We start from the raw sequence: 14,913 nt of genomic DNA, 5'->3' as shown, positions 1-14,913 counted from the left end.
TAAGATGGCCATTCCTATTCTCACAAATAAAAAGGGGAACTTGCAACAAAGCTGTGCATGCTGTGTTTTAAGAAATAATGCACTGTTTAAATATATTTAAAAAAAGCTTCAAATAGACCAAAAGAGTTTCCACTACCACCCCCTTAATGGTGTTGTTAAAAGTATGGTTTCCTCCACAATAACATCTAACTCTCAAACAAAATCAACAAATCCTAAAGCAAAGCAAATTATACTCTAAATATTTCTAGCATTTGCAACCAATGATATTTTTAAATAATATGAGTTCAGACATCAGAAAATGAGCAATCTTCCTTTAATTAGTAAAAACGGCCAAAGTTGTATATTTTCTAGGATCTGGGATGGCAGGGTAATTGTTTTAAGGTCTGACAGAAATTTCTGACTTCCATACAAGTTATGAAACTACAGAGAGAAGTCAATACTGTGCCCTCCAATAGTATTGGAACAGTGAAGTCTAATGTGGGAATTTCATAATGAACAAAACACGAACTGACAACTCAGCTCAACAATTCAGCTCTAACCTCCTGGGTCAATTAAAGAAATTGATAGGCTTAAACTTCTCTGTTGAAGAAGCAAAGTTATTAGGACAGTTGGCTGATAGGTGTCTCATGTTGTTCGGGTGTTTAACCGCTGCCGATTGCACTCATAAAAGAGCTGTGAACATCCTATCAACCCGTCTCACTTCGACTTCAGTGTCTGGAGTCTGGAGTCAAAAGTCAAAGTGGAAACCGTAGCACTTTTGTTCAAGAAAAGCAGCCAATTCTGAAGCTGAAGGAAAACCTCAATCAGAACCACAGCACAGAAAATGGAAATAGTCAAATCAACCATTTCGATTTATACCATATAAATGAAATATAATAAAGAAGGAAGTAACCACGGTTATAATTACCAGACGAGACTTTAACTTTACACAAAGTTTGGTAAGTTAAATGGGTTGCAGTGTTTGCCATTAATGAATAATGAAATCAAATACCAAGATTCACCCTCAAATTTACATATAGGAAATATGTCCCGATGACTTAGTATGAATGGATTGAACAACAGCATGTTTTTGTTGAGATGATCAAATAGATATTCGTAACTATTGCACTTATCATTCATATTAACCTCATGATCACAAATCCAAATAGTTAAACTTACCACACCGACCTCTACTCTGAGCAACCTGAATGTGTTGTCTTTGTCAAGACATTTTTCTACAACTTACTCATTAAAAACCAAGTTACAAAATACAATAAAGGAAAAAAAAGACTAATTGCCACAAAAAATACACATTGTCAATGCTAAATAAAGCAAACACAATGATTTTTCTAAAAGATTTTATGATAGTTTTCAGGAGCCTTTTAATATTAACCTTCTTGTTATAAATGTTTGAAATTCTTTAAATTACCCAATGAATTGATGTGAAACAAACCATAAGAGCCTCACTACGACACATGACTTGACCCCAGAGTTGAAGTATGCCATTTACTCATCAATGAAGGTAAAATGTGCATCCAGCTTTTGTCTTAAATCAAATGGGAATGAGTTATGATCACATTTCACCTGAGGAAATGTTAAGGAATACCTACGGCACTGTGTAGATATCATAGATCTCAGAGGACATACCAGTGCTGACGCTGAGCTTCCATAGGTAATTATACTGCATTTAGTATTTTGTTTTCTGACATACCATCTGTCATTTTAAAAGCATTTCAGGACAAATTAAAATGCACACTATCCTTTTTAAGGCAGATGGGGAAAGGTTTTCCATAAATAAGACATGCTTCTCATCCCTCCAAAAGAAACTATGTAAGTAAAAATGATGAGGAGTAAGTACAGGTTTCTATAAAGGTCAGATCCTAATGAGATATCATCTGGGAAATGTTCATCCAGTGATTAGCCGGCAGGTTGCAGTGTGTTAAGGTACAGTCTTGAGAGAGGATCTTTCTGCAGGATTTAAATAATTTCAGATTTCACAGCTATATTGATCCCTGTTTAAGCATCAAGGAAGGGAGCAAGCTTAAGAAACTTCCAGCATTTAATTTACACAGAAGAAGGATTCCTTTGTGATGTTTTCCTCCTTAGAATTCAGATAATAACAAAACCTCCAATATTCTACACTTAAAAGAGAGAAGACAATAGCCATCTCTTTTTCAGCTATACCTTCATCTTTCATCTGCAGTCTGTATCCGTGTGCACATTAAAGGACTGCGATGGTAAAATGGCACACATTTTTAAACACTTTATTTGATGGAAGAAATATTGTGGTATAACCTTTTGTAACTGTGTATCAATTTTATGAAGAACATTCGATAAGAACCAAATTTCTATAATTCAATCAATTAAATAGACATTTTAATTAGCTCAGATTAACAGTTTATTGATCACAACTAATACCAGAAAGGACAACAAAAGAGACTGTTGTACAGAATTCCTAGCAATACACATTGCAATTCAATAAGTCCCTACCTTCAGACTAACGTTTTAATATAATTTTTCTGTACACGTGTTGTTCCATTCTCAGTTTCATGAGAGTAAGGACTGTAAGACTTACAGAAGCTATCAAAGAAAACAGAGTTTATCAATAATTATAATTTAAACATACATGTATATCACGAGTAATCTTTTATTGATTGTGATTGATTGATTGTGAATATTATAGAGGGGTAAATGGCTGCTCTTTCAAAATTGTTTAAACATAATATTGCACAAATTAACACATTACTTTGCTAATAAACCACAGACATTAGAGATGATTTTATCTAATATATATATATATGTTAGATACTTTATAGTTTATATGGGTATTAGTGGATAAGAAAACCAATTTAATAAGAGCCTCAAAGAATAGTGCATGAAATTTCTTTGCTTTCTGGAGTACATCCAAAAAACATTGATTTAAATCCAATATTTTTTTTCTCCTAGTGTGCAGAGTTGTAAGGGAAAAACCACATTTCATCAAATAAGTGATAAAACCTCAGTATGCCAAGGGGAGACACTCTTATCTGAAAATAAAAACAGTGGAGATTAGCAGGTCAAAATAGAAAAAAAAAAGATATTTATGAACGCTGTTCTTCAGAAAAACAAACTTCTACGAAAAGAATGATCATCTGTTTATATTCTAGTAGAGCTCTGAGAAGTCAAAAGCAGCACATTAGTAAACAAAAACGATAGCACTTTACATTTTGTTCTTTCTGCATTTGTGGCAACTTTTCCCACAAATAACCATGATAGTGCAGCAAGTTTCTAACAGCAAAGTATGTGAACTTCAATTGTTCATCACAGTCAGCGGCAGTCAGTTTCTATATCAGCACAGCACTATCCAACACTGCCTGCAGCCCTTTCCCTGTGCTGCATCAACTCAACTGACATGATGACACATATTTTCAATAGAAGCTACATTAAGCATAAAAACGAGCTTTTAACCTTTATACCTCTACACATTTATAAACAGTGTGAAACGTGTTTTTTTCACTGGGAGCCGGACTGAAGGTTGACACCATTAAATGAAGAAAAACAAAGAATATAAGCTCTTTTTCCAAGCTCCTTTTCTTTGCCCACGTAAACGAAACACTTTGTCTCCAACCTCTTTTAACCTTCTTCAATATTAATGTCAGCCTCTCAAGTCAGTAGAAGTATGCCTAGTACTTTAGGATGAACTTCAGAATCACATTCCACAGGCCAGATATATAACAGAACAAATAAACCAAGCTCTGAGTGTAATTCTAGTACTGTTTATCATCATTTCAGGTAATGGGGTGTGAAGCACCGAAACTCCCTTTAAAAAGTGCAACATTCCTGCTTAACCACATGGTGGCACTAAAAAAACCACCTCTGTAGAGAATGACACCTTCAAGGCAAGACAGGAATGAATGCTGTTGGCATCTGCTTAAATGTTTTTTTTATTTTAGGTCTCTAACACCATAGCGGTCTATAAAAACATTACTCCCTCCACATACATTACGCATATTCAGACAAATATATATTTGATTATAAAATAAAGGTATATAAAGTGCAATTTCTCCTCCACATCTGCTCATACATGACTATGAATAAGTAAGAGGCCCCTGACCTGTAAATGTGAGAACTGTTTATATGTAGGTTTAAATATAGACAGAATGAAGTGTTTTCTCAGGCACATCTTACAAAGTATTGTATTATATGTGCCACTGATGAAGACAGATGGATAGATGGAACTTGGTACCAGACATACTGTGGTTTCTTCTAGCATTACTAATTAAGTCTTTCAAATGAACAACCCTGTATGAGTCCTTCTCAAAAAACACACTGCAGAATCTAGAATGTAAGAGTTTAGGCACCATCTGAAAAGAAGAAAACCCTAATTTAAAACAGCGACTTTTCCCAGCTAAAAGCTTTATTTGAGATGACGTTTTAATATATCTGAACTATTTAAACAATAAAGCAAAAAAAAAAGAAAATAAAAAAACAAGGCACATGGTTGTTAACTAAATGTTTTAATTGGAAAGATCTTCAACTTTGCTCATTTAAGAGGTATATAGTACATAATTCTTTGCCCTGTGAAAATGTGTACCAGTTTGCAAAATGTAGATTACTGTTACTGTGATAACTGATTTTACTGAAAGGCAGGACATTTAGACACAGATTATAATAAACAGACAATGAGGTTATAAATTTATTTATTTTTTTAATCTCTACAAGTTTTAATTTTAGTTGAGCTGCTGAGTTACTTAAGTAGAAGCATAGAGAGATCACTTTGCATTTTAAAACATGTTTATTACTAAACAGCTGGCTTAGTAACTTCACACTCACTTTTCCAAACCCTTGGATATGAAATCATTTCAAGCCAGAGGAAAGGGAAACGCTGGAACACTTGATTATTTCTTTTAGATGCAAATATCGAAGCCAGATTTCTGGCTGATTCACTGAACTAGTACGATATATTCTGTGCTTCAGATAAAATGCATAAACAGTTGAAGATCAAAATTACTTTCTAAGATACTGCTACCGACACCTGGCCACACACTTGTCAAACTTTTTAGTCAAGTTGTACAATAGTGTTCTTTGAAGAACTCTGACAATTTACATGTACACTTTTTATTTTATTTTTTAATACTAATGAAGGCCATGTATGAAGCTAAGAGAGGGCACACAAAACCAATAAACATCCCATTTTAGTTGGCCACTGCAATAGAGTGTGTCTGTTAGGTGCATGAGGGTCTGCCAAATTCTAATCACTTCAAAGTTTGTTTAAAAGGCTGTAAAACAAGTTGATATTCTCAACTCAAGTGAAACATAAATTAACATTTGTGAACATTAGGTGTTAATTTAAAAAATTTGGCTTGTAACTAATATAATTCTGCACTTACTCTGGAGGGTGTTGAGTCAGTTTTCACAGAAAAATACACCAGTACTTCCACTAACCAATAAAGAGTAGGTTGTTTGGACAACCTACTGATAGACAGCATTCATGAAGAAACAAGTTCACTCAAACCCAATCCAGGGCAGACTCAGAGTGAGAAATAATTTTGTGAAAAAATAAACACCAAAAGATACAAATATGACTTTACTTTCAAATAAATAGTTCTGTGTAACAAAAATGTAAATGTATGTTATGAGCATTTACAACTGTTACTTTATCTAGACTCCAGTTATTAAGGAAAAAAGCAATATATCATTGTCAAAAAAAAAAAGTAATGCTTGTTTGTTCTGCGACAGGCTTTAGCCTGTTGACAGGTTTGTCCTGGTAAAAGACTGGGGCCTGAAAACTCTTGCATTCATCTAATAAGCACATCTTTGATATTAATTTCACGTTAATTTAATTAATAGTGTAGCCAATACAAATATAATGTAACAATACATTTACAGGCTAAGAATTTTTTCGGAATAAATTAATTCACTGAGGTTCACACTAAAACCAGCTACTACAGTATGTGTTTTCTCATATACAAAATTAAATATATATTTATCTCCATAAGAATACAAATCTACTGTATTTGTACAGAGAAACATATCCACTACATATTCATTTGCTCTGTTTCAGGTACATCAGTACATGAACTATCAGAGCACTGTACCTTATTTTGAGTAAAGTTTAATGAAAAAGCATGAGAAGATGAATATGAAATACCTGTACTTTCTGTTCTATCATTACATTTTGCATTTCAAATTGCTTTGACATGTCTTATTTAGTTCTGTGCTTTGCAGCAGGTACTACAGCCCTGACACATGTCACTTAACACTTACCCATTGAATCTAAAACAAACTGCTCCCGAGTGACTGCCAAAGGAGGCTGAACACACACTGTCAGTTTGGGATTCAGCACTGTCACTCTGCTTTTCGCTTTGATCTGATCACACACAAAGAAAAAGGATCAAATATTACCACATAACACTGTGCATTTTCAAACGCCTAGGCACAAATTAGTCATATAAAAAGCTGCTCTGGCTACACATATAGATTTGCAAGGTACTGTTTTTCAAAATGTGAAATACAGGTGGTTCAATTCTACTTTCACTTTTTAAAAGTAACAATTTCAGAGTCAGAGCACAAGATTAATAGCTTGACTTCCCTTTCATAAATTAATCATTCACATTTTTGCCTAAGAAAGCAGGCCATTCTGTTTTCACTAGTAATTCCACGACTTAAAATACTTTGACTGCATGTCTATCTAAAAAAGAATCACTGCTCTTTGGCTTGTGTTATTTGTCATGTGTAGGGTTTCACACCATAACAAAATCCTGATACCAGTGATACCATTGAAAATGTGAAATCATCTTTCTGTAAATCCTTTCAGGAAAAAACAAACAGTACCTTTACTGTGATAGAAGGGACAGTTAATCCTCCTATTTCAGAGATGGCAGCTTGCTGCAAAAGAAACCATGACCATTACAAAAACCGCAAAACCACAACTTACACAAAACCAGTGTCCTGTTCTTATATTCTGCACAGTGAAAAAATAAGAATACATTGTTATGCTGGCACTCCTTTATGTTTTACAGTATGAACTTTTCAACAGTTCTAAACTTATTACAATCAAGCCTAACTTTGTACTGAACACTACTAATTACAGGTAATATTTGAAGTTGGAAAGCAGACAAAGCAATGACAATTGTTTTGGTAACCAAGACAATTAACTAACCATCAATCAGCTACAAAATAAAAAAAGAAACAAAGTTACGCACTGTTTCGTAAAATTTTATGTTCCTAAGTTTCCTGAGAGCACCATGTGATGTATTCCTGTTGTTTTTCTTTTGTATATTCTATTGTGTGGGTGCATGTTACCTTTGTGTGTCCTGATGATTACAAAAACAAATACCAAAATCGGCTATTTAAGAACAACTACATGGCACACTGCCCCTTAATACTGCATGTGTGTAGCTTAAATCTGCTTCTGCTTAAAATGCGTATTCCAGGTGAAAATCAGAATGCCTTTTCAAAGACTAATCTGACTGAAACAGCAGGGCAGTGATAATTCGAAATAGATAAAAGCTGAATAAAAATAAGCAATGCCAAGCAAACTAGGAAATGAAAAAATCCGCAGCCTTAAAGGGCTCACACCGACATATCAAAGTCATGTTAAATACCTTTGTCGGGATCTGGATTTGAATGATTTAATATGATTAGATTTCTTTACAAAAATGTCAGATTTCAACTCTGTATACAGATCAATATTCTGTTGTTGCTCATTTTCTTTATTTAGAATACATATTTTTCTAAATGGCTGTACAACTAAACAGGCTGCTACCTATGCTGGAGGTATTGTAACAAGATCGTGTTCTAAGATGTGGTTTGGTCTCTCAGGAGGATCAACTGTGTTTAGAATTGTTCTCCAGAAATCAAATTATATTAAACTATTGCAGACCCTATCAAGTAAGAAGTAAGGAAATAAAAAAAATGTATCTAGATTTATATCAATAGGTGTATACAGTATAAACCTCATCAGTAGGTCATATAGCCACCTGTTTTTATTTTTATATCACGTTTTATTATTTTGCTGGCACACATTTCAAATACCACAAGCCAGTCAAGCACAAATGTGGCTCTTAAGCATCACTTAGACTGTTATGCATCAAATGTGGATCTAAGAATGGAGTAGCAGAAATACAGTACATGCCACCAATTTACACTACTTTTAAAGAACGTTTTGACAATTATATAGTTGCATATATACAGTATAGATCACGCTAAACTGATATCCAGTATATAATGTGCACCAGTAAAATGAAATATCTGGAAAAAGGGGCAATGTTTTTTTATTTATTAAGGGGATATTATATCTTTGTAAGACATTCACAAAAGTATATTATTGTGACTGGTAGTTTACATTGGATGTGTTTGACTAGTCTGGTTGTTTTAATTAAAAAACAAAGAACCATGTCACCAATACACGTTTGAACTGATTTTGGATGTCTGCCAAAGGCTAAAATAAACCGCATTTAATTAAAAATACTTGAAACTATGACTCACGTATGGCAGACACTGTAGTGTATAATTTGCTTTACAGTAAGTAAAGAGAAATCAACAATGATGATCTGCCTAAAAAACAGATTCATTTCACACGACGGTGGCAATTTCGGGATTGAAACAAGTAGTATGTTAATATGCACTTAGAAAAACTTGATTTTGGAAATATTACATAGCTCAGCCCTTTTGGACAACAGATTTCAGAAAAAAACTATCAATCTTTTCAAAAAAAGAAACCACGTTTTAATTCTTTACTCACTTTAAATTAAGCTGAACTGGAAAAATGAACTCTAAATTAAACACAGGTGTGAGTAAGTTAATTTTCTACACGTTTATACGGCGATATTAATGAGTTCACTTACAGACACCGTGTCCATGTTAATAGAGATGGAGGGTGTTATTGTCAAATCATCTTCTTTGTCAGCCTTAGGCAAAATGTCTGCAAAAAAAAGGCAAAAGTGATAATGTACAAGCACTCAGGTGCATCCAGACAATATTTTGAATATACTCTTTCTTCGGTTACTTCTTGTTACTCTTACACTCTCTGCAATATTACCACTGGGGACCTTCCCCAACTACAAAGCAATTATTGCTGAACGTTTTGGTCTAATTTCACACTAGTTCTAGAGCATTAGACGCGGATAAAAAGGGGATGCTGGGAAAAGGCAGTGCATCCAAGTAAGGGAGAGATATACTGTAGAAACTGAAGGACTGCAAAATACATTTTGAAGCATCTGGACAACAACCCATGAATAAGACTAGACCTGACATAGGTTCTATCCATATTTTAATGCAAAAGCTCAAGAGCTACGCAAGTTTTTTTTTTACAAAAACAGATATTAAATCCTTCAGCCCTCTGAATGGTTAAGGATTCTTCCCCTCCAGCCAGCAGCAGAGAGGACGCAAAAACCTTATGTCATCACCCTGTACGGTTTCAAAAGAAATAAACCTCACTCTTCTAAAAACATACAGAAATAAGGATACATCAAATTAACCATAAAAACGTACGCAATCCACAGCAAGCAGTGCATGTTTTACATCCGATCATGGGAGCTACTGCTTTGAAGATTACCAAAAGTTCGTTTCCTTTCTTTATACGCATTCATTTACATTTATTTTGGGAAATACATAATTATGTAACAATCTGTATACAATGCTTACACTATATTACAACCCTTAAAACTGTGTTCTGGTAAACCGTACTATTCATTATTTCAATTGTGCATATCCACATGAAGGACGATGCCTTATTAATAAAACAGAGTGTATCGTAACCTCTAACTGGTACAGTTTTAGAGGTCTAGAATGCGTTTTGCCTTGTTAACAATGTAATTCTGGTAAGACGATGCTGTAAGAATTCCATAGTCAACAACTTACTGCTGTAACAGCTCTCACAGAGCGAGTCACTTTCATCCTGTGTATCAGATGAGTAAATAAATTCTTCGTACGAATGTAATGTACCATCAGTGCAAGGTTCACAAAGCTGCAAATCAGCATTTCAGTTGTTATTCTAGGCACTCTTTGAAGTTTGAAATATCTTTTCCAAACACTAACACCAACCAGTGATTAATATTTTCTTGGGATACTTAGCACAGTTTAACCCCACAGGGATTACCTTGCAGCTTCAGAACAGGTGAAGTCAACAGACTTATAGTGAGTGTAACTGGGGCAATGGTCATGGGATAAATGGGCCACAGTATCAGATTTATTATCACAGAAAACCATCCATCTGGGAGGTTTATTTTGTTATATTTTGCAGGAAAGTGTATCGCAGCAATATAATCCCAACGGTTTATGAAAAACTAGGGGAAATAATTTTAGTCACGAAATTCCTCAATGTTATGTTGAGAAAATATGTCAGGTCTTGGAGTTTAGTTTTACTGAATAGATATCATTTGTTTTAACACAGTCTTTCTGAGAAGTTAAGGTTAATAGTTAATTATGCAGCATCTGTAGTTAGGATTTCATTAGTGGCTGAACTAATCAATAATCAAAAAAGGTATTAGAAAGCTAGCCCTTATAAAAGTCTGAAACACTACAGATGTTCTGCCTGCTGAAAAGCCTTTCTCAGGACCATTAGATCAGATACAGTTCTAGTTAATTAAGCAAATAAAGTGAACACTAAGTTGTGTGCAATTCTGTTAGGACAACCTTTAGCAATCCACTTGTGGATGAATACTGTGAATTCTACAAAATTAAACATGCTGATAGACCGCCACGGATGAAGTCAATTACCTTGCACCTTAGATGTCTCTTTGATTATCTTTTGCAGCTCTTTCATCTCGGAATCCATTTCTTCATAGTTTATTTCCCTGGCCTCCACTTTCGGAGCCTGGTAAAGAGCAGGGTCTGTCCCTAAGTAGGAGCACTGCAGCTGACCTTCAGAACTCAGGGTAACCACCACACCCTTCAGGTCCCTGCAAGAAAGCAGATACAATCACATCAGATTAAGTAGCCATGTTAAGATTTAGGTGGGGAGCTGCGTCAGCATGCGTAGGCTGCAAAGGAACAAGTAATAGGTTTATTCCATGCTGAAAAAAAAGAAGAAAGAGAACACAACGTTTCGGCCGTGGAGCCTTCTTCAGGTGTGAGACACCTGAAGAAGGCTCCACGGCCGAAACGTTGTGTTCTCTTTCTTCTTTTTTTTCAGCATGGAATAAACCTATTACATGTTAAGATTTATAAGTCTTCCCTTTTTAGCCATAATTAACTGGTTGAAATGGCAAAGCAGTGATAGCTGCAGCTTATTTCAGGTTCCTCGTTACTTCGGCAAAGCAGGAAGAAGAGTGCCAATAAGGAGGTTAAGGTAAGGTGATGTACAACTTATCTCTAAGATCTAAAGAACCATCTAAACATGCTATTTGTAGTTCAATTTAATCTTGTTGGATTTCTTTTATTTTACTTGGGAATGTTCAGGTCTAAACTAATGATGCCCATCTAAAGATAAAGATCACCCACTTCCTGGTATGATATAAATGGTTAAATTCAAACCTAGTCAACTGCTGATAAGACCATAATTTATCAAATGCATGACTCACACTGCTATGAAATCGTAAATGAGTGAGGGACAGGTTTAATTGCCACGCATTAGGCATGGGTATCAAGTAAAGATATTTCAAAATTTCAAATAAAGGTTTCTCTTGAAACCAACTAGCTTAAGACATTGAAAAACTGCAATGTAAGCCTGTGAAAATTTTAATTGGCTTCAGATGCCACGTCTTCTTAGAGTGTAGAAGCAATAATTCCATCACAAAGACCCCAAAGCAGCAGTGGGCTTTTATACCGCTGACCAAAACACCTGTGGACGAAAATCTAAAACAGAATTATTTTTTTTTTACGACTGCACAAGCTAGCTCACTGCCTTCCCAAGAAATCAGTTTTTTAAATGGCCTCTTCACAATAGGGAATATTATGTTTCATTTACTACTTTTTTTTATACGTCAGGAAGTCAGAAAATCACAAAATATACAAAGCAGTGGGCCCCGGCAGTACTGAAATATTAATATCCATCAACACAAATTTTGTGTTGGTCACATTTGTCATTATGCAAGACTGAACTCCATTTAACACTAAAACATTCCATCTTTTAAGCATCCATACTGCCATATCTTAGGGTATTTATATGCAATAACTTTCCCGATGCTTTCAATAACTTGTATGGATGACCATATACAATTGGTATTTCAGCAGAAATCAACATCATGTTGCAATGCCTATGTATTTCTCTAAAAGGTAATATCTTTGTATTAATAACAGATTTTTAATAATAAAAATCTTTGAATCTAGGTCACTGGCTAGTTGATTGCTGAGATTCTGATGGTTAAATAAAGAAATTCTTATGTCCGCAATTGTAACTGTTACTCCTAGAATCTTCCATATACCTCCATATACCCAACATTTAACAGCAATTTAGGTAAATCTTACTATATTATTTAACTGTGTAAAATTTAACATTTAATTTTTATTACTCTAAGAAGGCTTAAGTAGATCTTCTTAATAGGTTAGTATAATCTATGATTTTTCTATAAAATTTGTGAGGAGTGTATCTTTGCAAAGTCTTTTTTTATGTTTTCAAAAAGTGCTTACAAATGTATTATTAGGAAGCGACTTCCTTTCAGTATTTTATAAAACTTACAGTATGTTGCGTGCACACTTTCCTCCAATCTACTTTTTATTTAACTTGGCAAAAGTTGTTGGCAGCGTGTTAGTATAATCTAGGTCTACACTGTATCTGCTTATACAGCTGGGTCAAACAACATCTGATGGTATAGTCCTAGCCGAAAAAGCCAAATAAATTTGAAATCAAATAGCATTGAAGGGAAAGCTATAGTGACAGTAATAAAGACATTTTCGCTCTGATGTTGTATGGTAACCATAGCTATGACTATAGAGGAATTCCTTGGATGATTTTAGCAAATGCATTATGACAGATCAGAATATGGGTATCTTACAAAATACCTTTTTTTTCCTTTCCCCTAGATGTAAGGAATTTTATAGTCTTACAAATTCCTACACTGTGGCCCCCAGAACTAATCAATCTGTTACTTTTATTTGCTGTCATAAAAAGAGTGACCAGGCAGCCCTACACACTGCTCCTGGCTGCTCTCTTCTGGGACTAGACACAGGCAGTCCAGATGTCTTGTCCATCTGGCCAACTGGCCATCTATCTAGGCAGCCTTTTCACACAATATTCTCCAGTGTTTCTCAGCAAACTTAACACTCAACAGGGAAATAAATGTGCTATATTCTTGTCCAGCAGTTCATATACCCAATATTTAATTACAAGAAATGTGGACTCCAACCAGGCTGAAATCAAAATGGGAAACTGAAAACCACTTACTGCTGCCACCAAGCTGCAATAAATGTAACTTTCCAACTTTACACTCAACCTTATACTCCCATATGCAGAACTGAATTATGAACACCCGCGAGGGCAGATGAGTATGAGGATGGGTACGACAGTGGATATCTACAGCAGAAACCATGATGAGAGCTGTGAATGGTGGGCCTTGTTTCAAAGCCTCGTGTAAAAGAGTCAGCCCTGCCTTGATTCCAGATGACTGAAGACTAAACCTGGGCTGTTTTAGCCATTATCACCAGAGAGGGCATAATATTGTCAGGGATAGAGAGTTGTTACTGACGGCATTCTGGGTCTTTCCGACAAAAACAATAAACGGCAATACGTCATAACCACTTTGTACAACTACATACAACTACTTTGTATGCAACTACTTTTTGTATCTCAGGATTTATTTTTCCAATATTTTGAGTTAATTTAGTGTCATGCGTTAGCATGGCTACCTGCGAGGTGCAGTGGTGTCAGTGGAAGTCATGTCCTAACGTCCGCTGAGAGTTCTGACCACTGTTACACTGCAGATTACCTTTCCTGCAAATTCCACATTAAAAGGGCAAAACTGTTACTGTTACTAAAGGTGTTACTGTTTGTTTGTTTTATAGTTTTCCATTTAATCAGAAATTTGCCATGATTATGGAGGCGTGGATTCAATGTTTTAAATGTACCCATTATTGGAGGAATTACTAACAAAAAGGACATCAATTAAAAAAAACATTATGCACATTGCACATTGGTGGTGGTGGAGGGGATCCCCATTACCTGTAAAGCGCTTTGAGTGGAGTGTCCAGAAAAGCGCTATATAAGTGTAAGCAATTATTATTATATTATTATTATTAATATTAATATTAATATCAATATGATTATTATTATTATTATTATAGTCTGCGCCAGCTCATAACAGTCTTTAACACACGCTTGTATTTCAATAATCATGATCTTTTTTCTCAGTGTGCTGTCACCTATACCATCTGGGCCAATTTCATATAGTTAGACCAAAGAGTCTGATTTCTGGTGGTAAACCTGGTGCTGAATGATGATAGCTGCTCAGCGAATTTGTGTGATGATTTATACAAAGGTGTTCTTATCTGTTATACACAAACCTATTCCGGCCCTCCACATGAAAATTAAGCTGTTTTAACTGAGAACATTTAATGTATTCATAATTTACTATGCTTGCCAGGATAGGCTCTGGGCGCCCCAGCAGAGTGGAAACTGGAAAAACAAACAAACAATGAAACACAGAAGTAAAACTGACAAAAACATCATAAATCCCTGATCTGAAATTAAGTCAAACCCCAGGACCTCACTAAAGGCTGATCAGGGACTGCAAAACAAAAGCATGTATCCAGCCAGGACAAATCTTGTAAAGAAGTGCAGTAAATCATTTATAAAACTACATAATAATCTATAAACCAATGCTGCACTCTGGAGCTGTTTGGAGCTTCATTTGCCTTATCACACCAAAGTTTACATTACATTCTTTCCTTTCTTTATCCCTTTCCTCTTCCTGCACTGCTGCATATGGACAATTATTTCTCCTCTTAATTTTCACGCTGTTCCCTGACTATCCTTATCTGCAGCACAGCCTTACAGTTCCTCACATATCCAAGCTG

The 14,913-nt window shown here is 35.1% G+C and overlaps 1 protein-coding gene across 4 annotated transcripts in view; it reads right to left on the bottom strand.

The window, feature by feature from the left end:
- Positions 1 to 14,913, bottom strand: part of bbs9 (Bardet-Biedl syndrome 9) — a 150,298-nt gene that overhangs the window by 110,370 nt on the left and 25,015 nt on the right. For all 4 annotated transcript variants that reach the window (XM_088602054.1, XM_088602052.1, XM_088602053.1 and 1 more), the window contains 4 exons: positions 10,681 to 10,862; positions 8,808 to 8,884; positions 6,793 to 6,846; positions 6,226 to 6,328 (listed from right to left, as the gene is read on the bottom strand). In XM_088602054.1, coding sequence (XP_088458180.1) covers positions 6,226 to 6,328; positions 6,793 to 6,846; positions 8,808 to 8,884; positions 10,681 to 10,862 — 416 coding nt within the window. The remainder of the gene's footprint in view (positions 1 to 6,225; positions 6,329 to 6,792; positions 6,847 to 8,807; positions 8,885 to 10,680; positions 10,863 to 14,913) is intronic.

This window comes from Lepisosteus platostomus, chromosome 12 (genome assembly GCF_059453375.1).
Source record: "Lepisosteus platostomus isolate fLepPlt1 chromosome 12, fLepPlt1.hap1, whole genome shotgun sequence".
In the NCBI taxonomy this organism is placed as follows: Eukaryota; Metazoa; Chordata; class Actinopteri; order Semionotiformes; family Lepisosteidae; genus Lepisosteus; species Lepisosteus platostomus.
This window is presented reverse-complemented; position numbering and strand designations above follow the sequence as displayed.